Source organism: Anthonomus grandis, chromosome 8 (genome assembly GCF_022605725.1).
Source record: "Anthonomus grandis grandis chromosome 8, icAntGran1.3, whole genome shotgun sequence".
Taxonomy (NCBI): Eukaryota; Metazoa; Arthropoda; class Insecta; order Coleoptera; family Curculionidae; genus Anthonomus; species Anthonomus grandis.
Genome location: NC_065553.1, coordinates 10538265 through 10565161, shown reverse-complemented (window position 1 = coordinate 10565161; position 26897 = coordinate 10538265). Strand labels below are relative to the sequence as shown.

General features: G+C 25.8%; 1 protein-coding gene across 3 annotated transcripts in view; it reads right to left on the bottom strand.

The window, feature by feature from the left end:
* Positions 1-26897, bottom strand: part of LOC126739170 (uncharacterized) — a 154315-nt gene that overhangs the window by 13505 nt on the left and 113913 nt on the right. For all 3 annotated transcript variants that reach the window (XM_050444730.1, XM_050444729.1, XM_050444728.1), the window contains 5 exons: positions 26200-26292; positions 7598-7659; positions 2792-2863; positions 969-1106; positions 534-599 (listed from right to left, as the gene is read on the bottom strand). In XM_050444730.1, coding sequence (XP_050300687.1) covers positions 534-599; positions 969-1106; positions 2792-2863; positions 7598-7659; positions 26200-26292 — 431 coding nt within the window. The remainder of the gene's footprint in view (positions 1-533; positions 600-968; positions 1107-2791; positions 2864-7597; positions 7660-26199; positions 26293-26897) is intronic.

Below are 26897 nucleotides of genomic sequence, written 5' to 3'. Positions count from 1 at the left end.
GTTTATATGTGCCTTAAAATTCTGGAATTATTTTTCATTTCTTCCAGGCAGCTAAGGTAATTTTTCGATTGTTTCCTGGCAATAGAAATTTGTCCTTTTTATTATTTTATTAAAAAATAGGTGTAAACTAAGCCATCATATTAAAGATGTTTTCTATATAATATAGAGGAGTGAGAGAGGAAGTGTTAGAGAGGAAGTGTTAAAACCTTATAATTAAATTGCAGTATATAAAAAGAAAAAATCTTAATGGTAAAAGATTTCTTTTTTTTTAATCTTGCTAATTTTTTTGTCAAAATAATTTTACATTTTGTAAGTTTACAATTTTAACCTTAATTAGTAAATTATTTTATTTAGGCTCATAAAATATTTAAAAATAATTTAAAATCTGTAATAATTAAAAATAATAAGTTCAAAGGCTTAGTTATTTAAATACAAAAAATATTAATTGCTAGACATATATAATTTATGAATTAATTTTATAGCAGAAACTTTCTACAACATTTTGCGTATATTATATTATAAAGTATACTTACATTTTTTAGACTTTGTTCACAAAAGGCATCCAATTTAGTTTTCTCTTCCTCTAAAACTTGCATATTCTAAAAAACAAATTATATTAAAAATATATGCAAATTAAATAATCAAGTTAACTTGCGCTTTTTTATAATGTAAAAAAGATAAATTCAATAAACTGAACCTTCCCTAAGGCCGGTTTATATCCTTCGTAAATCCATATTTAGAACCGGATTTCGAAATAGCCGATAATAAAATTCACTTAAGTGAATTCAACCGTATAGTGTAACGTTTTATGTATTTCCATAAAATCCCTGAATTTAAGTAAAGAAGTTTAAGTATAATATATGTCAGCTAATCTATTTATTTATATATCCTAAGTTTAATAACAGTTATATAATTAGAATATTACGTAAAATAGTTTATAAAATTAACCAAAATAAACATAACGCTACCTTTAATTCTTTATCCATAGCCAGTCCGGATTTGGTTGATCCTCTCGATTTTTTCCGTTGTTTTTTCATCATGGCCGCCGCTTTGCTGTAGGTTTCGGATCGTTGTTTATGTTGTTGGAGAAAACGTTTTTGCTCTGACTAAAAAGAAAAGGTGAGAACTTTAATTGGCTATTTCGATTGGACCCTTCTCGATTGGGGCGAGTGTGAAATCACAACGGATTAATTGGAAGGGTTTAGATGTCAATTTTCCACTTTTGTTTTATCGCTAGCAATAAAAGTCACGGTTTTCCTGTTAGGTTAAAGAATACATTTTACTTGATATAGGTATATGGGATGTCCAAACTAAAGAATGTCATAAAAAAATGCAAACAGAATATAAAATTAATACTTTCTCCGACTACAATATGATTTGCATAAAATAAAAATATATTTTATAGTTTTTAAATATACAAAGTCACTTATCGAAAATGTAACTAAAAGCATAACTGCCAAGGAATGTAAGTCTTAAAACAAAAAAAAAAACTAGTACAATTCCTTTTTCACGTTTTAAATGTTCATCCAAGAACCAAATCAAAACACCACCAAATTTTTTTAGTACCATCACAGATTTAACTAGCTAACGCTTGCGTTAGCTAGTTAAATCTGTGGTACCATGTAGTCATACATATTAGGGTCAAACCTGAGTATAACTGTAATATAACTTCGAGATATGCATTATTAGGAAGATTTCGAAGTATATGATATTTGACGGTTTTTATGTTATCTCGCAAGATTCAATGTGCATGAAACGAATAGGTCTTAATTACTCTTTGTCTTATCCAACAATTGGGAAATACGATGTTTAACTAATTGTCAGAATAAACAGGTATATTCAACTAAAAATATTGTATTAGGAAATAATTAGATTTTATTATACTGCAGTACCACTAATGCTAGTAAGCATAGCTAATTATCTTATAATAAATTTTTTACACATTAGTATTTACCCTCCTACTTTCACGTTAATAAGTTTATTTGTAACCAGATATTCATCTACCTCTTTTTATTTTGAATAAATTGAGTTTCATGGAATTTTGCAACGATTTTTCGAATAACTCTTCCTGAAACATATTTTACAGGTCGGCTTTATTTAAATAGCTCCAGAATTTAATATCTGCGATTGGAATTTTCATAAAAAAAGTAAAGTGCTTTCCACTCAATATGGATTTGTTCAAATATTTTAATTCAGATGTATTTAAATTGCAAAAAATTCGTTGGCAGTCATATTAAAAATAATATATATAAACTATGACAAGAGTTTAAAATAAGCCTTTCTCGATTAAGGTTAGAAAATAATTAAAATAGAAAATCACAATAAAGTTTTTGGAAACCAAGTTTTTCTTATTTTATTAATAAATTTATTTGACATAATATTAAACAAATAAAGCATATATTTCAGGCTTTACCACTTCAATAACAGGCGATATTGAAATACTCAAGAGCACAGTGGATTAATAATTTTAAATCAAAACAATATGCATAACTTAAGTGCTTATTGTATGCCTTTTTTCTAATGACCTGCAATATGCACTCTTTTTATGACCTAACCTAAAATGTTATTAAATTAATATTTATTTTGCCATAATTATAAAAAATACATTATCTAGAACAAAATTAAATATGCATAAAAGCAAGTTAGATAAAACTTTTCAAACAAATATTTTCATTCAATATAAATTATCTTTAAAGGGGCACTATTGCTCAGAAATTCATGATTGCTTCCTTTACATGTTAAAGTAGGTTAGTGCACTTTTACTTAATTAGATTAGTCTAGGGTACCTTACCTGAACTACTTTTGTATCTTTTTCCAAGTTGGTTTCAAGTGGGACAAGCAGGTCAACGTAAAAGGCCTTTAACTGAAAAAAAAATTACAAAATATGCATTACTAAATTGGATAAATGATAATTTATTTATAAAAAAATATATAATAAATTCAATGGTTTAAGGGCTTAAAAGAAAAAAAAATTAAACTATATTTGACAACCTATTAGAGCAAAATATATGGTTAAAATTAGTAAGGCTTATATGCCCGGGTAAAAAGCTAGGATGTAAATTTTATAGCATTGTGAGGGATTTCGTGCTGGCTTTTCATTTTAAATTCAATAATAAATTCAGTGATGGGTATCAATTTTTCTTTTTTTTACATATTCGCTTTGTCGTCAATTTATATTTTGCTTTTATTTTTGATTTAAATAAATGCTTATCTATGTTCCATTTATATGCAAGTTTTAAATTTGATATTTAGAGAGCATACCCATTATTTTTAAAAAGGTATAATATATTTAATATTATCAGATTACCTTTGATAATAAATTATGAGAGCAAAATTGTTATATCCTAAAATTAAATATTTAAAAATGCCGTTAAAAATATAAGAACAATAATAGTTTAAAGAATAACAGATTAAACTATTGTAATTCTAGAATGTTTTAATTAGCGTATCCACGCACAAACCTTCACAAAAACCTGTTTCTTCAATGATTAAAATTTCAAAATTAACACTTTTAATCTTAAAATTTTAATCATTGTTACCTTATTATTTAAATAAAAAGTGTATGTTATGTAGATATCCGATATGACTTAGTTTTAGTTGTTTTATCGCTATTAGCTTAATATACATGGTTTCTGTATTTTAGGTTAATCTGTAAGTAGCTTTTGGATAGAAATATTGTGATTGCAAAATAAATAAACAAATAGAAATATTTTATATTCAATATCGTAAATAATAAGCAACATCTTAATTCTCAAACAAGTTTTTTTTACTACATTGTATTATTGTTTTTTTAAACTACAGTTATCTTTTCGAGCACGAATTTATTCATTATAGTATAATTTTTGTTTTAACAAATTCTTCAAATATTCAAATATAAACTGTTTTAAGTACGTTATTATTATAATATGTATGCCTCCAATAATAAAATAATTTTTATTATTATTAGCAAATTGGTTAGTTAGTTCTTCTAAATTATGCATTTGTCATATAAAAAGCTATAAAGTATTATGGCAATTTAGGTTTAAAATTAGTTAAATTTATTTGCGATTTTTATACAAAAATCGAAAAAGTTAACTGGAAACATATCGTGTAAAAAATATTTATTAATATAACAAAGGTAAAGAAACTAATATTAAGGTAATTATTGGTATTTAAAATAAAATTATTTACTTCCCTGATATCCATTTTTTTAATAATTATAAATTTTATATTATTTGCTTTATTTTGATTCATAATATATAATTTATCAATTACGTAATTTTAATTTCTATAATTAGAGAGAATAGAAGTATTTTATTATTTCAAATAATGCAAATATTTACTCGGAAAAGCACGCTTTATTTTTGATATGCTTGAGCTTTATTGGATTTAATTTTTAAAATATACGAATATATATAGTACAATATGAACAGTTGAATTTCAATAATAAATCATTAAGGGAAAATCGATATTTAAATGTAAAATACCGTAATATATATCGCATGAATATGTATGAAAATCTAATGAAAAAAGTGTGCCACAGAAGACAATAAGTTTATTTTATCTATATGACCTTCATTTATAATATTTTTCATGATTTTTTTCAATTTTTCGCATTTTAAATTATTACTTTTAGTATTACTTTCTAAAATCAACAAAATTTTAAAAAGTTTTACTAATATTGATTATAAAATTAAATTATTATTAATATTATTTAGGAATTAGCTGACTAGCTATCCTAAATCAAATACTTCTTAAATTAGATGTGAAATTTTATAAAACCAAACCCAATTTGCGTTTAAAATAAATTTTGTTTTTTTTTAAATATATATTTTTTCTGTAAAAAATAAAAATATAATCTAAAAAATTAAGAAACAGACCACAAAAGGAGCACCGATATTTACTTTTAATTTAAGCGGCGAGATGGGACCAAATTAAACCACCCCAACGCCTCAGAAATAAATCATTCGCGCAGGCAAACAACTTGTTAGCCGAAAACGACAAATTTATTCATTAATACAACCGCAAAAACAAAAAGAGGATTCGGGGCAAAAGTGCGGGAAGGCAATTAAAATGGAAAAATGTGTCGAAATAAAATCGACTGGATGGATGGATGTTTTTTTTTTGGATCTCGGCCTTATTGTGCATTCTCTACAGTTTGGATGTCATACGAGGAGGGAGGCATAAACGGAGGGTGATTAAAATATCCCGAGATAAAGTTGCTTTTTATTCATTTTTATAAAATGAGTACCATTAATAAAAAGTTTATGCATTTGCAGTTTAATATAAGGAATATAATTTAAAATTGTTATAATCACGTTGATAACTTATTTCATTTTTATACAGATATATTAAGTTGTTGGCTCTTTGGCTTAGAAAAATGTTTGCTAAATAAAATGTTATATCGAAGTTACAAATATACCTACTTTGAATGATTGTTAATTCAACTTTTAATTTCTTACTTGAGTACACTTATTAAATGGTAAAATAATGCAACAACGCTAACTTTTTTAACCAAATATACGTCTAAGACCTCAAGAAAATAGATTGATGTAAACTACTCTTTAAAATGATGTTTTGATGAAAAATATTGTAAAGATTAATATTAAATTATAAAATTTAAGGTATTTAGAAAATCAATTATTTATGGTTAAGAAAAAAAATTAAGTTTTTAATGTAAAAGCACTATCTCAGAAAACTATAATTTATTTGAACATTTATTTACGCAAGTATCGTTAAAAAGGGAAAAAAATACACAAATAATCTTATGTAGCTAATATCTTCAGTGATAATAATGATAATATTTAAATTTAAATCACTTAACACCACTGAAATTATTTATTATTTTTAATTTGTTGATCTTCCCAAAAAATCGTAAATTTGCGCTTTTTTAAAGCGGCTTCTAATTTTTATAGCAACATCTTTGTAAATAATGAAATTAACTATAAAAGTAAAAAAAATCAGCATGCTAACTAAATACTAGTATTTTTTACATCCTTACAAAATCAACATTTTAAACCAAAATGTCTAAATATTTCTTAATTAAAGAATCCCAGAAAATATTAAACATAGCAATGAATACTGGAATGTATATTTTAGCCTGTAATTAGCGTTTTAATTTTTAAATTAATTAATAGTATTATAGTACTAAACAAAATTAATTTTTTTAATATAACTTACAGTATATATATTAAAAAATATACTGTCCTTTTGAGTATTTTAATTTTTTTTACTTCTCTTACTTAGAACAGCATATGTTTTTAAGATTATAAAACCAGAGTTTCACATTTTTTTACCAAAATATTACATTTTAAATATTGCGACGTAAACAATAATAACAGATCGTGTATATACAGGGGAATTTAGTGCAAGCGAAAGTGTAAGCACTTCCAACTTTACATTCTACTAATGCATGATAATGATTAATCATATAGAGTGCACATAAGAATGTTCTTCCAAGATAGGAATATTGATAAAATTAGTTAAATATTTTTTCTCAAAAAAGATAGCATCATAGATATAAGAGAAAAGGAACATAAAGCAATTTACTTGGTTTTGTATTTTAAAATATAGCAAAATACTACTTACATTTATCAAGATGAGGACACCAATAAGAAACGTAGTTATGGAAGTAATAATAATTTGAATAAATATAATAAGCTAATAATCCACTATACCTATATACTGTATAGTTTCATAACACAGAAGTCTATAAGGAACATTATTCGAAAAAACTTATAAATTTAAAATAGAAATTAAACAATATGTTGATATACAGTTAAAATTTCAATAAATAATGATACATGTTTAAATTATCATAATTTTTATAAACTCATACTAGTTTCCTATGCAACGATGTAATTTCTTTTAAAGTTACGAATTAACAATGTTATATTAAAATAATTTTCATTATCATTATGTTATTTATGTTAATGACTTATGTTAACTTTTTTAGCTGGTAGATGATAAACTATATCATCAAAATATTATTACTACAACTATGTTTCTTATTGTTGCCTTTACACTGAATGAAATTTTCGGTACTTCGCTTTATTATTATTTTATTAAAATTTGTTCTTATTTTGACTGTTTTTCCTTAAGAAGTAAATATAGGTTTATTTTGTTATTTGATAAATATACACTAATTTTCAATAAGATTACATCATATTAATTAAAAAATAATACAATGTTTAAAAATTTTGCTGTAAGCCGAATAAAGTTTAAGCTTCTAAAAATACCGAATAAGAAGAACTAGCAAGCTAACGAAACAATTAACTCAATCATTATAAATCTAAATTACTTAGTTACTGCTGCTAAAGCGACGGTTCGGTAAATAAAGTTTTATCTTGTTATATTAAGTTAATTGGATTATTGCAAAATGCAAAACTACAAATAGTTCGTAGATATTTTAAGTTAAAATTAATTAAAGTTTGAAAAGGCCATGTTGACAAAGCTATTGCTCCGTTTGCCTGGCATAATTGAAAGTTAGTTTCAATTTGAGTTTTTAAATATGCAATGAGAATTTAAATGCATTAGGGAGATTGATCTAAAACTTTAATTATTTTTCTTCTTGGGTCTTTTTGCAATTATAATAACTAATACATTTCTTTCCACTTACGATATTCATTTGTTGATCCTGGATTTCTTTGTAAACTTCAACCACTTTCATAAGTGCAGCTCCTGTAAAAAAATTATAAATTAATAAAATTATTATAAGAACAGTATTTTTACTAATAAAGATCTACTAAGATAAAATCCTTTCATAAACTGCTATCTAATTTAACACAACATCATTTTAATTTATATTGCTGTTAAAAGAGCCAAAAGAGTATTGCTTAGCTTGCAATTATTCATAATACATTAAATATTATGATATAAGTAAAAAACAAAATAACTACTATTGGCAAACCGCTTTTATATCCATATCAATTGATCCCGCTTGTAACTATAAAGACCACAGATTAAATTCCTGGACCCCTCCTTGATGGAAAACTATTTACATTTCCTCTCGTTTGTAAGTGCATGATACTACAACAAGCCTAAACAATATTCCTCATTATACGATATAAATATTCATTAGATCCTTGGACCTAAGCTTGTTTGAAATTTCAATACCGGCCAATTTAAGAGGAAAGATTTAAATTACTTAAAAATATATCAAAAAGACTGATTTTGGATTAAACGAATATTTTAATTAAAATAATGTATTCAATTTTTCTCTTTCTACAAAATTATTTTATAATTTTAAAAGAATCAATTTCATAATTAAAAAATAGCAAACATATAACATATAAAAATGTGCATATCATATCCACTTAAGTTATGCATTTTTTAACTTCATATATATTAAACTTGTTTATAGATTAGTTGAAAAAAAAGGTAAAATAGACTTTTATTTTACAAAAAAAATATTTAAATTGTAGATCAAATATTTTAATTTATAAAATTTAATAAATACCATATTTTATTTTTTAATGCAACAATTTTTAAATTTCATAATTACATTATGATCTCAAACAATATAAATATTGATTAAATTTTTTCTTGCCACGCCCACTTTTACATCATTTTTGAATCGAAGGTCCATAGAATTTTCAATGAAAATGGAAATTGGTTCATGAGAGAAAAAACAAGAGGAATTGCTAAAAAAGAGTTTTTTGTGCTTAAAATGCTTTTTAAAAAAAATCTAGTTTTGGGACCAAGATTTGCAGGGTGTATCCTGAGGGAAATTGTCTTAAAAGTGTTTTTATTTTTTTTTTTGGGAAATCTTTGAGGCTGAGAGAAAAAGTATTTTAATAAAAGTTATTGAGCCTGAGAAGGGCTATTATGTGCAAAATATTTCACATTTGTATTTATGGCCGTTTTCGAGAAAATTTGGGAAAACTAGTTTTCATATATTCTCAATTTTTTCTGAAACTGTGAAGAAATTTAATGTTTGTCTTTTTGCATTGAATTCTATGTAAAGGTGCCTAAAATAATGCTTAAATACTTTTTTACTCTAAGTTTAATACTAAGGGAGCTAAAGAAGATTTTTTGAAAACGACCCAAATTTTGACCCCAAAAATTTTGAAAAATTAAAAAAATTAAAATTCAGTAAGGTAAAGGGTTAAATAAGCATCAAAAATCCTTACAACTTTTTTTTCTAAACTGGATATTAGCCCCACAAAAAATTTTTGAAAAATTATTTCCTCAAAAAATAACCTCAAAAATTAGCTATAGCTCAAAAACTTTTTAAGTAGGTAATGCTTTAAGAGGGGGAAATGTGTTAGAGTTACTGTAGGTAAGTTTCCAGAACCAAAAATGCAAATTTAAAAAAATAGATTTTTGGATCAAAATTTGCAGGGTGTACCCCAGGGAAATTCTCCAAAAAATGGTTTTTATTTTTTTTTTGAAAAATTTTTGAGGCTGAGAGAAAAATTGTTATAACAAAAATTATCGGGCTTAAGGAGTTCTACTATTTGCAAAATATTTCACATTTTTATCTACTGCCATTTTCGAGAAAATTCAAGAAAACCAATTTTCATATTTTTCCAATTTTCTCTGAAACTATGAAGAAAATTCATGTTTTTCTTTTTGCATTAGGTTTTGTGTAAGGGTACCGACAAAAAAGCTAAAATATATTTTTGTTGTAAAATGCATATTAAGGGAGTTATGGAGTGTTAACTTATTTTTTGAAAATGGGCCAAATTTTGAATTCAAAAATTTCGAAAAATTTAAATATTGAAAAGTTCAAAAAATAAAATTACCGTAAGGTAGACGGTTTATGTAGAGGGCACATCAGTGTAAAAATACCCTACTATTTCTAAAACTTTATGACCATTTGTTGTGCATAAAGTATCACATTTTTAAAATACAGCCACGATTTACCCATTTTTAACTTACGGTCACTAAAATGCCAAAATATATATTTCAAAAAGCGCTAAAGATATCGTCGTTGAAACTACTCGCAGTAAGATTTCAAACTGGAATTTTTGCGCTGTTTCTTGAACGCTTAAGTGTCATTTTAAAAAGATTTCACGGATTTTAAAGACATAAATTTGGCGAAGCCTCACTTGAGTTGGATTTAAGTGGAAGCATTTGTTATTTTGACAGAGCAGTTGCTGTGTATATAAAATATATGCCGGTGATTTATGTGATGTACGGCTAAAGAAAGAGGCGGACTGAAAAAGTTAGGTTAAGAAAGTACGGAAACTAAAGTATAATAAAAAAGTTTTATTTTTTTTTAAATATAAACATTATTTTAAGAAGTTTATTATTTTTTTTATTAGTTTTGCTTATTATCGATTAATTTAAATTTAAATAAATTATGCAGTTTTCTCCTGTTTCTAAAATTTTTCATATATTAAAAAGGCTTTTATAGGATGCCTATATAATATTCACGACGTATATATCTCATATTTTGCTCATATCCCTCTTTTTAATATATAGCTATATAATAAAAGGAAATTTCTTACATCACAAGATATTTTAGAATCATATTGTAATAGTTATATTTGCACCATAAAATTGCACCATTTAGGTCTTGTATTTTTTTAGTTTAAAAAAGTCGCAAAAGTTAGTTTATTTCATTAATATGACTTTTGTTTGTTTTGTTCTATTTTAAGCTATTAATTTGATATTTAATTTTCATACTTAAAAATTATTATCTAAAAACAAAAAATACCTTTACCTATTTATAAAAAATGTTTACTTAAATATACGCTATTTGTGTTTTTTAGTGCAATTTTATAAGTGCATTTTTTTATGAAACTAATTAACAACATTAGTATAAAATCTTTATCTTTTAGTAAGAACAAGTCTTAAAATATTTATGAAAAGTTTAGAAATTCTGAAACAAAATTGGCTTGGCTTTTGTATAATATATTACGTGATATATATCGGCTTCACTGAACCTACAATCTGTTTTGTAAGTAAATTTATTAATAATAATATATAATGATATTAATATTAAACTTTTCGTCGTATATTTAGATAAAGAGTCCTTGGCATATACATCTGAATATCGATCAGGGATATACTGCATATATACCATTATACTCTGATGAGAAATTCTTCTTTTTTGGGTGAATTAATAGATTCAAGTTATAACAACTTACCTTTTATAAATAACAAAGACTGCCTGATTTTTAACTTTCTAATATTTCTATGGCGTTAGTCCAAGTACCTTACTTCTCTTTATGTATTTTTTTATATCTATACCTCGTACCCGTAGAAACTTCAAAATAAAAAAAGTGTTCTCTTAGTAAGAATATTCTAATGGAAAATGGGATCTTTAAAAAATTTATTCTTCAAAACTTAGGTATCCATATGCAGCCTTTTAAGTCGTTATTTAAGCTAGGTACATTTGTAAACATCAGCCTAACTAGCAATAAAAATATACATTCTTATTTTTAAAAGTAATCCGTTCTACTCTCATGTAACAAAATCCGCACATTAAAAATTTTAATTTAATACTCCCTGCCCGCATCAGACTCTAGCATGTGTGCTACATTTAATACTGCACTTGATGTTAAAACGATATTAAAAAGAGCCTTTTAATATACACTTTACGCTTTACATCTGGTTTTTTATGTAAAAAAGATACCCTTAAAGGGTATATTTATTATTAAAACGTATGAGTTTATATTTAAATTAAGTTACAATATATCTTATATAGTTTTTAATTATGGTAATACCATGTTAATTAACCACACTTTCGGTAAGTCTTTGTGCATCCAAAGTACAAAACTTTTACCGTACCTAAAGTCGCAAAGGATTCAAAGACGGTTCTAAGTGTCGCCTTCTCCGTTGCTAAGTTTTAGTGCCTTGGGAAAAAGAAAGACATTCCAGATCGTAAGTGTAACTTATGAAAGCAATAAAGAACTTGTCGCGAAGCCTCGCTGGAAATTGCTCCTTGTTATGTTTATTAAAAATAATAGCTGTGGGTTGTAAAACGCTATTTTCGGTGGAGTGTTTTTGAATTTTTTTATTAGCTCAAAGTTTAAAATAAAATAAAAGAAGCCAAAGAAAGTTGATGCGAAAACTTTAAATTTATTAAAGGTTTGTACAAATTTTATTCTGCATGCAGTTTTATTTTTATTATAATTTTATGCTACGCCTAAAAAAAGTGGTAGACCAGAAAAGTTTTTGAAGAACAAAACTGTCTGAAATTTTAGTTTTTCATGTATACTTATATTTTTAGTATAAAAATAAAAGACAAATTTAGGAAAACTCATTAGTTCGAAATAAGTTAATTATATAAAATGTAAACGACTTATCGCTTTTCGTTATAAAAACATAGAGAGGGACGTGAAGTTGTTTTGATTTTATTATTGCAGTATACGAAGAGTATTTTCATTAGCAAAAAATTATATTTAAATTTTTTTCTTAATTTCTGATTAAAAAAACAAGGTAAGAAGTTCACTTAAGCAGATACCTCTAAGAAGTTTCTAACTGGTTTAAAGGAAAATTACATTTTGAAAGAAATTAAATGAATAAATGTTTAAAACGTAATATTCCACAATGCTTTGTAAATTTAGTTCCAGAAGATTTTCTTTTTAATTTCTAATAAGTACAATAATATGTTATTTTATTAAGATATTGCATTTTACAGTCAATTACAAATCGAATATTTTCCCTAAATAAGAATATTTTTATTCTTTGACCTCTTGTAAATTCTACGCCATAAGCTTAGTTATTTAAATTGAGTTAAATTAACCCTAGAAGAAAAATTATATAATAACATTTTAAATAAAAACATTAAGTATTAGCAAAGTAATAAATTAATTGTGAAAATTATTAAGAAAATTTTAGAAATTATGAGCTTTTGAGGAAAAGTTTTTTGTTATCCTTTTTTATAAGATCATATTTAAAATACTGTTCAATTTTAAAGATTTGTTCTAGAAATTAAATTTCAAGGAAAAAAAGTAACTTCTAATTTCTCTAAAACATTTATTTTTAAGATATCATCTACAATAAACTTATTTTAGTTTATTTTTTGTTATTTAAACTTAATAAGTAAATTCCGTAAGATTCATTTTATTTATAATAGTATTATAAAAAAAGAACTAATAATTGAGCATCCGAGATAAAACATTCTAAAATAAATTTTTATTTATTTTAATAAAAAAATTATATCAAATAAAATAGGTAGGGTAGAAAAAACATTAAGTTTGTACAGGTATTCTTTTAAGTTATGCATTTTTATTTAAAAAAAAACTTTTATTGTCAGTATTAATAATACGTTTTTGCAACTCATTTAAGTGGTTAGCATTTTAATATTTAACTAAATTTTAACCTTTAAAGCTGTTTTATATATTAGTAATAAAAAACAAAATTACATTGGGGAAAATATTAAATAAAATAAATATTACTCTTTATGTTTTATAAAATGTTTGAAAAATTATTTATATTTTAAAATCACTTAGATTGTCATATATTATTGTTAAATATTTTATTTCTTCTTGTTTTTAAATATTATCTAATGTAGATTTCTTGTTATAAATATTAATATTTGCATGCGTGGGTAGGACTAGGTGTATTATGATTCGATTTTAAGAATTTGGATTTAAAAAGTGACTTTTTGAAGATGGACTTTTTCAGGTAAGTCTTGTTCTCTGATAATAAATAAATATTTAGGAATAAAATGCTCTTTTTGAAGTATTTAGTTTTATATAAATATGAAAATTAGTATTTGAATAAAATAAAGTAAAACTTTTATCCAAACGCCAACCTAGCAAAAAATTATCATTGATACCCTATCTTGCTAATAAATAAATAATATAATTTTAAACCTTAAAAAAACAAATAGCCTTAAAAAGTCATTTAAATATAGTAGCCTTAAATAGTCACGAAATAAGTATTCTTAAAAAAAAAAGTACATTCTTGCTTACTCATGAGTAATAATTAACCTATAATTTTATAAATTTTTAACAGGTTTACCTTTACACTATTCTGTATACATACAAACTAATGTATTTAGTTGTCAATTCTATTATAGCCGATGTAACAAATGCTGCGATTTTGATTCGTGATACCCTGCGGTTAAACTGTGGTTTATTAATTAGTGGAATATATGATCTCCCTACCAATTAGACCGCTCGATAGGTCAAATAATAACGATTGCACAAAATATTGGTTATTTTATTAAAAAAAAAACATTTTAAAATGCATCTCTAAATATAAGTATCTACATGCTTTTAACAGCTATTTCCATAAACTTGTCATAGCATACTAAATAAAATGCATCCCTCAAATAAGCGGTAAATGGAAATTCCATAAAATGGAGAATTTAATGTACTGGTAATGGGTTATATTTGAAGATATAGCGAAACATTTGATAACGATAAACGTTTTACTGCAACTTTTTTGGAATATTAGATATTATTTTAAGTAAGAATTAGTATTAGTATTAGTATAGTTATATGAATGTAGGTTGTTATAAATTTGAAATATTATTTAAAGTGTTGTAAAAAAATTATTGTGATCGTGTTTTTTAAGTCCGGCAACACCGGTAAATAAATCCACCGTGCAAAACCTATCTACCACTCCCTTCCGGCATAGAAGGCCTCTTACTTTGCATAAGATAATTTTCGCTTACTCTGACTAGCTAATTTTCCCGTACACCGTGAGGCATTTGCTTTCTGGAGGTAGCGTGAGGCTATTGTGATCCTAAAGTCGCACTTTGGCTTAAAATTCATTTTCACGTTTTAGCTTATAGACAGGAAGCTTAAAATCTTATAAATACCTTCTCTTAAAAAACATTGATACTATTTTCTTCAGATTTTATATAATTTATAACATGTTTTTTACTTTTTAATTAGGTTTACCTGTTCCATTGTCTACAGTTTTCCAGCCAGAATATGTGGCGTCATTTAAGTGATTTGTTTCCTTAAATCGACCAGGACTTTTCGCTTCTTAGACTGTATCCAAAGTAGCTCATTTTACTTGTCTTTAAAGTGTTATGGATTTTTGGCTTATTCTTAGATTTTTTAGTGTTTCCATATTCGTTATCCAATTTTAATTCGAAATTTTCAATTGTATAGCATTATTTTTGTCTTGTTGTAAGCACTTTTAGCAAATTTAATGTGACATCTAATTGTAAGACGTTATTGCTTATTTATTTTGCATTCTAAATAGCTGTAGCTAAAAAATTTTAAGGGATTCCTTTAATATAGATTTTTTTAAATTGTTGTTTCTTCCGATAATTTTTGTGTGTTCGGAGCTATGTCATATGTTAGGCCATACTGGGTAAATCTGCAACGTTTTTCTGCTATCTGCAAGAAGTACCATGTCGTCTGCTCTAGATATGCAGAGTTAGATAAGTTATTTATTATACCTGCCTTAATGTGTTGTTTTAAAGGCTAAACAACATTCCTATTAAAGAAAATATATTAACAAGAAGCTGGAAAGATTCAGACACAAAAGAGCCGCTGTTGAAAAGTCGAGTGAATTTTCAAAAATTAGTTTTTATTTTCATACATGCCAATACGTATGTAGGTACAAAATCAAGCAATAAATTTAAATTATTGAAATTTCATCTATGCCAATTAATTGGATCGATTCAATTAATGAACAAAAATATAACAGTGTCTCTGAAAACTCATGCTCTCGATCTCTGTATAGTGTAACTTTCAACAATTGTTGCTTCTTCAAAAATCAAACAAAATCCATTTGACTAACACAATTTTATTCCCATAGACAGCTTGGTCTATAAAATTTCCTCCCTTTGTTGACGTGCAAACTTACACCTACGAATTAAATTCTAGTGAAAATTAATAGGCTTATAATATATGGATGAAGTTTACTCGGTTATCTCTGCACGTGGAACGTCTTTAGCTTGCCTATTTGTTATGGTATCCGGTTCCTATAAGGGCCTTCGGATGTTGTTATCAGAAGATTTATTTAGAGTATAAACATGTTTTCAGGTAGAATAGATTATCTATGAAAACTTAGGTATAAGCTTATATAGAACAGAATAGCATAAGATTAGTTTATCACAGGCCAATTATTAAGAAAATACCTTTATTGACTAGTTTAAATTTGTATTTAACAAAAATCTTGACTTAACTACAAAAGTTATTATTATTAAATACTGAAATATGTATGTTGCTCATCGAAAGCTATTCTTATGCGGTTCAACGAAAAAGCGTAGAAAAGCGAAAGGGCAGTAAAACTGGCAAAACCTTAACTTGTTTAAACAGATATTCCCCAGGAGAAGCTATAAAATCCAGAAGGGGGATATTTTAGTCGCACGTGCTTCTTTCGCAGGCTTTGGAGGTTTACGATGAAACAATATATTTAAGCCTCGAAGGAATTTATAATTTTTGGTTTTAAGGCTATTTTGACGACGTTAAACACTGAAATATGTACAACGAATTAAAAAAAATATATAATTATTTTGTGAAATCAAAATATATTACGTTCTACAAAACACGCTTTTACATTTTCCCTTGTCATATTTTCTTATATTTTGAAAGTTTCGAACATAAAAATATTTATCTTCAAGGGTTCAAAGTTGTAGTTTATAAAGAAGTTATATAATTGTTTTTTTAATTTGTTAGTCTGTAGTCAAGTTTGGCCTTTTTTTTCTGATTTCGTTTTAAATTTCACTATTTCTTAAAATAGTTATGGAGTTCATTAGATGAGAATTATGACACTAAGTAACTGTTTCGTCGGATTTTGAAAAATGTATATACGGGTTAATGGGATGAATCAAAAAACAAGTAGGTCTGTCATTTTCTTAAAATAAAGAATTTAGAATTTTTCATTATATTTGACCTGAATAATTTCACAATTAGAAATCTTTCATATAATTTGTCACAATATTAAGTTATTGGATAAATAATGTAATAAAAAAAATATATTTTATTATCCTAAGTAAGGAACTAGCATCCTGTTTGTTTATTTCCATCGTAAATGATTAAGGTATGTATCCGAATTTGCCGCAAAACACTTTTAAATAAATATTTCAAAAAGGATTGAGTTAAAATACATAAAAAAGTTTAATTAAATTATGAATTAATTTTACAATATTTTAAAACTAATAAAATTGATCGAATTTTATTGGATATATGTTTTTTTGAATAATTTTAGATTTTATTAAAATTCGAATTTTCACAATAACCTTGCGCGATAATGTATTAATAAGAGGTAGAAAATATGAAATATATAATTAATGTAAATTTTACAAATGTGTTTATAAGTAATATAGTGGTCTTCAACAATACAGAACATTATTTTATGACAATTATTTTTATATTTATTAAGTAAATTTTAGCTTTGATATAAGATATATTCTGACAAGATAATAAAAGATTAGACATAAGGAAAAACACAGTTCTCAATACTTGTAATTTACGAGTAATATATTTAGTTTTCGTAGTAATAAATCCAATACTTTATAATGTTTTTCTAGTTCACCATAAACGTATGACAAATATAATTTTATTAGAACTATTTTGGCTTCGGATAAATTGAAATCCAAAAATGATATAATAATTATTAAGTGATTGAAACTTCATTTTTATAAAATTATATCTTACTGACTTTATATAATAAGTCTTATTTTATTACTATCATACATGCAAGTCGGATTCAAAATATGTTATCATGTCCAAAAATACGAAAACTCTTAAATATTGTACACAAACATTTTCCCATAATGATCGTATTTAATATTTTTACATAAATAATCTTAATTTTGTATTTTTCTAATGTGTGAGTAGCATATAGTCAGGCATATATGTATATAAGCATTATTTCAGTACAATTCTAAATATTATTGGGTTCTGAAGGAGAGTCCCTTTAACTAAACGTACGTAAAATTTCAGGAAACTTGGTAAGACAGCGTCGACAGATATTACGAGATAAGGCTTATCGAAAACAAGATGGCCCTATTATGGCATCGTCCATTCAAATTGGAAGACGCGTCTCGGCTTATCTTAACCTCAAACTCCCGGCTTACGAGCTGCTCTATATTGTTGGGTGGGAAACGCATATACTTATACATCTTTATATCACTGATTCAATTAATTTGGTTTAACATACCCGATTTCGTAGTAGACAATCTATTAATAAATTTTTTGTGCATATCCTAATTGCAGTCTTAATTGCTTTTTACAAAATATTCTGTTATTTTTTTTAATAGTAAAATTAAAGATTTGTATTGCAAGCAGTTTTTACAAATTATATATAAAATCTATAGAATAAACAAATCGAGAATTAGGGCCAAAAAATAAAAATTGATGTTTTAACCTAAAATAAACCATCCTTTATATTATTTTTTCATAAAAGATGGTTTTTTTTTATAAGATAGAAAGATTATTTTGTTTTCGTAACTTCTCCCTTTTGGCTGCGTGCCTGAGCTAACAAATGTCTGTTTTTTTAGATTGCTTCTTTAGGATACGGATCTCCTAAATCTTTTATAGATGGTCTGGGAATTATTCCGAATGATAAGATTTACCTACGGGATTTGGATGCCTATCGTGTTTTTTTATGTTTTGGGTTACATGGATAAATATATTATTGACAAAAAAACATTAAAAAATGTTATATTTAAGAATGTTTTTGCAACTAAAGTTAGATTCAAAAAACATATTTCACTAATTGTTAATAGAAAATAGGTCTATTGTAACCATAACCCTTTTATTTCACAATATTGTTAATTATTGTTCAATATTAAATTAAAAAATTATTAAATTTTACTTTTTCATGTAATAATAATTCAAGCAATAATAAAATTTGAATCATATCCATTTCAGTTATGCAAAGTTTGCTTTTTACTTAGCTATATGTTTTTAAGTTACAATTAGAAGTAGGTAATAGAACTTTTTTTTTAACTTATATATTAGACTATTATAAATATATTCTTAAAACTGTCAATATTCATATTATTAATACTGTTTTGAAAAACAAACTTTGGAATCTAATAGTGCTTAGGAGTTCTAAGGCATATACTTAATTAATTTTAAAAAACTATTTGAAAATATTTACGACTACTTGGATTTGAAAATTGACATATTTTAAATATTTATATATTTTAATCTAAATAATGAAATTTGCATTTATCATTCTGTATGGATCAAAAGATGAGCTTTAAGCAAACCTTATTTAAGTCTTTCTATACCATAACATTTTTAATGTATTTTTTACCTACTGTATTTAACTTAAAAAAGTTTTAAAAAATATATGCCTAATATCTAAAATATTAAGGCCTATAAAAATAATCTGCAAAATTACATTTATTTGTTCTCATAGGCTATTGCCTCACTAAACGACCACTTACACAAAATATTACCACCACAAAGATCATAAATCTAAAAATTTCTGTTTTTTTCTTGTGAAACAGTGATACCGATAAAGTTTAATATATATCCACAAGGGGGCTCGAGAATAAGGGGAGAGCACTATTGTGCAGATGTTCTGCAGTATATTGACTTTAGGTAATGTTTTCTGTACAGGACAGGACTTTTTGTTCCTTACACTAATTATTCTGATATTTCGCCAGGTTTTTTATTTCCACTTATTATACAAAACACAAGTAAAAATTCTACATTAAAAAAATGTATATAAGCAACTAATGTAACATGATATAACTATGACATCATCTATATTAGATATGACGCTTAACTGTTTTTTATAGATAAAGCATGCTGAAACGCTGCTCATTCATTTTTACTTTTTCAATTTCACATTCTTGTAGTATATCATACTTTTACCTTTTCTTGTAATGGTTAGAAAACGTTTCAATGTCTTTGTTATCTAACAATCATCCCTATTTTGTTAATTTTTTTTCCATTGTTAATAAATTTAAATTAATAATAAGATTAATGCTTAATTCAATGAATTTAACAGATACATTTTTAATATACTATGGCTATAAATGCTCATCTTATGGGGAACAAATACTATTAAATATAAAAATTAAGTATTTACTTCAAAGAAAAAGATTAACTTGGTTTGGTCAGTTAAATCAGGTTTGACGGTCATTTTTTGAATATTTAATAAATTTTTAATATAGGTCAAGTGACTCAAAAAGAGTTTTTTGAAAAAATAAATTAGCAGATAATAGCAAACTTATAAAGATGGTATTTGTCAGTATTTATTTCTGCTTATTCGCTTCTTCAGAGCATGGCAATCAAAAAACCACAAATGAGAAAAAAACCAAAGTCGCCCATTAAGTAATATGTGTAATGGAATGTAATAATATTGGTGGTTAACGAAACAATAGCTTACCTATTTTAAAACAATGTTTTAAGGAGTACCACCTAAAAAAGTAAGAGCCTTATCCATTTAAGTTATGCATAATTTATTATTTAAAATCTATTTTAAAAAATTGACAAGTTCTTAAAAAAATATTTGTGGAATAGTACCTTTTAATATAATTATTTCCTTTGCTATACTATAAATGATCTTGGATAATTTTTAATTATTTTATTTAAATATTTAAATATTTGAATTTAAATACCATCGTTCCTGTATGATTTCAGAACCAATAATCTAAAAAAGATTTTGTTTTTATATGAATAAACCTTTATCGGATATATTTCAAAATAGGATCAGTCCATCCCTTTAATCTCTTATCTTACTAATACAGCGAAAGGCTAAAATAAATAGCACGCGTCCCTAAAAGGCTTTTTTTATGAGAGAACCCTGTCGGTAGTTTTTCTCAATAAATCGAGAAAATCTTACGGTTCCTTATATTTCGTTTTACCCTGGACTATATAAAGCAAGGATTACCGTGGCTTTTGAAATTAGGATATATTAATTTTTTTTCCTGAATTTCTTTAAAAATATAAGACACTTTTAGCAATTTCGATCGGTATCTTTAATTAAAGGAAATCAAATTTAAATAAGACACGTTTGTAATTTAGGCTCTCTCTCTTTTAATTTTTTTGTTGCAACGAGAAGATTGCATGCCGTACTTTAACCGGAAAAATTTATTTTAACAGGAAGCGAAGCTTCAAATTTAAAGAAAAAAAAATCCCATCAAAAACTCAATTTCCTCTTAAACTGCGGACCCAAGACGGCATTAAATGTCATTTTCTTTTCAAAGAGGTTCTTCCCCTAAAGCCCGCTTATTTTATACGGTAGCCCCACAACCGCTTTCTTATGTGTGCAGTATAATGTAAATTCATTATATTTGGGGATTTATTCATTTCTAATAACTGGGGAATTACAAGATTTTCTATATTACTGGTAATAATAAGAGAGAATTTATTAAGTTACCTTTATATAAATATATGAATGAAAGGTAATCTTTGATTTTATATATTTAGGGCATCAGTCCAGTTTTATATAAAGTGCTATAAGTTCTTGCTACACAATAAGCATTTTTTTTTGTTTCCACCTAGCAAATAATTTTTTTTTAAATTTTCTGTTTTAAGATATATTTTAGAAATAATTAATTTAATTTAACACTTAACCTTATTTTTTTACAATTTATCCTTATAAAAGCATCTTATTCATACCGCTCTTAAACCACCCTATTATCTCAGGTGGATTCAGGTCTTTAGCTGTTTGTATAACGACTTAAGCGTACTGGGTTGCATTGATGTCTGTTCCTTTACACTTTAGATGGGTAAATTTTGCTGGTTAAAGAGAATTTTTAATTTAGAATAAGAAGGTTTTGTACTTACTAAATACATCCTTAACTTTATACTGGAAAGGTGCTTTAAAGAGCATTTATTGAAAAAGTATTAATTTAGAAATATTAGCGTCACATTTTTAACCTTTTATGAGTGTAAAACGATATTAATTTATACTGAAATTTAGTCTTGATTTATAAAATGATCGATCGAAGCACATTTGTAAAGGATTGAAAATCATAATATCTAAATTAAATTACATTATATTTAAATTATTTAGTTTGTTATTTCTATTGCTTAGAAAAAAAAAATAATTTTTTATTACACTTTAAATATTTATATTTAAAAATCGTGAATATGTAAAATCAATCCATATAGATTAAGAAGAGTATAATAAATCGATTTAAAAAATAAATATATAAGTTTTTGTATAACTTTATATGTAAATATTTGGGTGTTTCCAATATAAAAATATAATAGTCTTTTTAACATACATTTTTAACTTTCAAATAAGTGATTTATTTTTTTTTGGATAATTTAATAACATTCACAGATCCTCTGCGGTTGCAAATCTTCCAATAATGTTGGCTGATTGTTATAAATGTAGGTTCCTAAGTGGCCTCAAAAAAATGCACAAAGGATTAGATCCTGAAAACGTAGGGTTCAATCAATACCTTTTCTTTTTCTTCCAATCTGTTGACCTAGAAATATTTTAATACTGGTAAACAGTAAGTGCAAGGTAAGGTGGCAGGATCCGTCCTGTTGGAATATTAAGTTTTTTTCTATATACTGGTAGTTATTTATAATCAACTTCACTAATGCTTAATAAATGTCGCGTACTAATAATTCCAAATACGTTTTGGCTATTAATTTTTTAAATGAAAACATAACAAAAATTTAGTTGTTTTAGATATTGCACGTACGCTTTATAAAATATTCTGTAATTGAATCAATTTACAATACTAATCAATAATTTTAACCGTCTAATAAAATCATTATATCAGTTTTAATCATTTACGTTTTCTGCTAGCTATTATACCCGAATTCTGATTTTTTTATAATTCCAAATTACTCTTTCAATAAACTTGTCGATTCTCATCAAAATTGTTAAGCAGTTAGGCAGTTGCATATGCAACTTTTACCCTGATACTATATTGAAATTAACCAAACTTTACTAGTTTACTGCAATTAAAGAATGTAATCTAATAACGATAATTAACACAGAAATAAAACTAAGTTTTTTTCCTGTGTCAATCAATATACATTTTCGTCAGACTATACGTTTTGTCAAATTATACCCGTTAATATTGAAATTTATCAAAAATACTAAAAATGTATGAAGTTCATGAAGTTTGTGATTTTAATTTTAACTACAGTTTGACACGTTTTCTAAATGTTATCAAAAATTCGGGCACCTTTATATCTACAAGTCTAAAATTAAACTCATTGAATAACCAAGAGTTTTTCCGATAGAACTATAATTTTTTCAGAGTGCTTGATTGGTATAATTTCTTGTTCGGAATTTTTTTATAATAAATTATGTAGGAACAATTTTTTGGAATACAAGTAAATGGTATGAAAAACCTTTTACTAAAGGACGTGGCTATATTCTCTAAGATTATAAGTCTTTTTTAGTAGATTTTTTGAATATCAATGGACAGCAATGCTCGGATTAAAAAAGATCATTACAGTAGGTGTTAAAAAACAACTTTTTTTTCTAGATTTGCTATTATTTCACACATTATGATTATTCTTCTAATTATGATATGAAAATAAATATAGTCGAATATCCTTGTCAAGTTAACAAAAATGTATTGACTTTTTATTTTCATCAAATTTACTAATCCTCTAATTTATTACACCTTGCGTGGATTTTTCATGGCTGTAGAAATAAGTAGCAAAATCTAAAAATCTAGCAAAATCTTATATCTGAAAGAGTTTTGTATCTAATAATGAGTTTCCATAGATTTTTTTATGAATTTTGCACAGTAGTCATGTTAGTTTATTATTATGAATATCATGATGGTCTTCATTATTTAAAACTTTTTTTTTTAGGTATTATAGCGATCTATTTGAAAAGTATTTATATTTCTATATTCGTTTTGTAATATTTTTATTTCTATAACTACTCTACGACCTACTTTTAAAAAGTATTTATTTCTAACAGGTTTCATCAATCTTATAATTATATTTCATAATATTCTAGTATTGGGTTTATTGTCTTCAATATTCTTGTAAGAATAATCATAAGTATTACATTCTTACAATTGCTACAATTATTTCTTTACATTACCCATTAATTGAGTATCCATAAATTTATATTCTTTGCATGTTTGTTTTCTTCGGTTTCTAAGTTTACAAGTTAAATATTATCTTATTGATAAACAAATGCGCTAATTGATTTAATATTTAACTTTTAACATTTTTACCCAGTTCTCCTTTCTTATCAAACTCTAAATAGTAATTTGAAATTAGATAAGAAAACAAATTTATTAAATAAAAGAAAATACGAAAATATTGTATTACATAAAATTCTCTCCTTTAGGTGAAACTAGCAAAATAATTAACCAAAATAACTTCCTACTAACCCTAACAAAGTTGTTTCATTATATGTACTTTCGTTTCCCTACTAATTAACCGCAATTCCACATTCATTACCACTTTGCCAAAGAACTTTCTAAATTAACCCGACATAGACAAGGACTCTGCACACCGTTAAAGTCACCACCATTTATAATCCTCATCACAAACAAAACACTAACACGCAGTCATTTGTCACCGACTTTTTGCTAGGCCCTTATCACTCATTTTGGCATATCAAAGAAGACCGAGTCTTGAATAGGATAATGTGCGTATCTAGTCTTGTAAAAAAAATAAAAAAAAAAACCGTATAGCTAGTTTACACGGGAGGAATAACTGTAATTTTTTTTCAAAGAGTATATTTTTTAAAACTGTGTATCTTTCAATTAAAACTGCATATTTCGGTTAATTTTACTAAGAAAAGTCGTAAATGATTTTTGCTTATTTGCAAACATTTTCGAGCACTTGTTACCCTATATTTCATTATAATCCCCTAAGGATAAAATACCGTAAAAAGCATCGAAAGAACATAATTGAAGTATCTTCTAACAAGCTTTACACCGACCGCAAATGTGATTTTAAAAATCCTCCTTACCGGCCATTGTCTAATTTAAAATTCACTCCAAAGAAACTTTTTCAAGATTTTCTTTTTTCTTTAGGAAAGTCGATTTAGCTAAAATCAAACAAGTCCTGATCCAGCGCTTAGTAGGGTGTTTTATCATGTAATCCCTTTGCCAACAAGCAAATGCAAATTTAAATTTGGTTTTAATTAATATTTAAATTAAATGTATATCAGAGCAAGTAAGGGAATGGAAGGCGATAAGATTTGCGATGTTGCCAAAGGTTTGTAAGTTTCCTTGTATCTAATTTATAGAAAAAAAGATACCAACACTGATTCTTAAAGATTCTTAAGATTCCTTCTTTCTGCTTTGGTAAGATTTTTAATATATTATTATTTATAAAACAGTAATTTTGTTCCAATGCATTAAAAATTTTTAAATTAATGGCTTTGCACAAAAAAAATATATCCAAATATTTAGGCATAGAAATGCCACGTCTAAAGTTAAAATAAATTTATTTCTGGTTGCAATAAATATTGTAAAAAAATTGCAATTTTCTGGATTTACTTATTATTTGATATAAGCAATTCCTTAGAACATATCATTTTCCGTTGTTGTGAAACTAAAAACTTGTAAATTTTCAGATTTTAGTAATTGACTTACAGTATAATTTTTATTATTAGATCTCAAATACTAAATTGCAAAAAATTAAAATCTGGCTTGGCTATATTAAAAAAGGTCCTTTGATTTTCAGTACTGGGATGGATGCTCTTTTTGATCTATATAATTGCATTCGAAAGCAGAGACCTAGTTATTATTTTTTTCAACAAATATACCTAATATTAATGTGCAGACTGTTCAAATACATATTCGAGGAAAATATCAAAAACAACACCAAATACTATAGAAAATATTTAGTAGTATTTCTTTTAAATTTTCAAAAGTTATTTTCCAGAAAAATAGTCTTATTCAATTTTTATCATTCAATATGCGATCAAAAACTTTAAAAGCCCTATAAAGCAATCAGATTGGTAGGGCGCATACGAGGATTTACCTATAGAAAAATATATATATAGGAATAACGTTTGACAATTTCAAGAAGTTTGACAATAGATGTTTAGCGTTTTATAGGAATTGTAGAGCATTCATATACGACATTTCGATAAATAATGCATTGTGCATCATTCATATTGTATTATTAACAACAAATTGCACGATTTATAGGCCGAAGCGTACTATTTACATGATTTTATGTCATTTGTAAGAAAGATATTAAGGGGAAATAATTACTTATATATTGAAACTCTACATTCGTTCGGACTTTTGTGCAAACCTTTCTAGTGTTTAAGCACGTATTTTTATTTTAAAAGGGAATTCTGAGGAAAAGGAAATTAAACAATTTATATGTTACAGAAAAGGCTTTCTTATAGTTTACGTTAAAATAGAAATGGCCAGAAAAGCATAAAAATAATTTACGTGAATTCGCAAGCTAAAATAAATAAAAATATTCGTACCGATATCTGAAGATCCACCCCATGTTCCTTGTTGTGCCTGTTTAGCTAACTTGCTAATAGCATCTACATAGAGTCGTGAAGCTGCTGCAGCACCTAAAGTTTAAAAATATTTTTTTTAAATTTTCATATATAAAGAAAAGGTTTTTAAATTAAAAGACAATAGATAAAAGCAAAATAGGTATCCAAGGCTCAATAATTTAAGGGTGATATAATTTCCACTAAGGTTATAAATAAATAAGTTGTGATTATAATAAACGACTTCGTTTTTAATTATATAAATGTGCACCAAATTAAAATTGCATAATGCTGTCACTATAACGTTACTCCCGAAAGCCCTCTTAATCCGGGTTTTACTAAAATATTAAGGATAAAACCGCACATTTCCAGCCTACTTACAATTTATTTCTCTAAAACTGCTCCCGCTAATATTAAAGTTTGGTGTTACATCTGCAACTAAACCGTAACACTGTCTGTTTTATGTAGACTACTTTATTAGATATTCCATTTTGCAGTAGAATGGTTTTGCCATTATGCAAAGTCGGATCTTTGGTCCCGAAGTTTGGTAGATATACGAACTGTGTCAGAATATTTAATTAAATCTTTAAAAACATAAATTAAAATAGATATTTGTAAAAATGTTTGCATAATATTTAAATGCGTACTATACAGTATGTACATACAAGCCATTAAGTACTAAC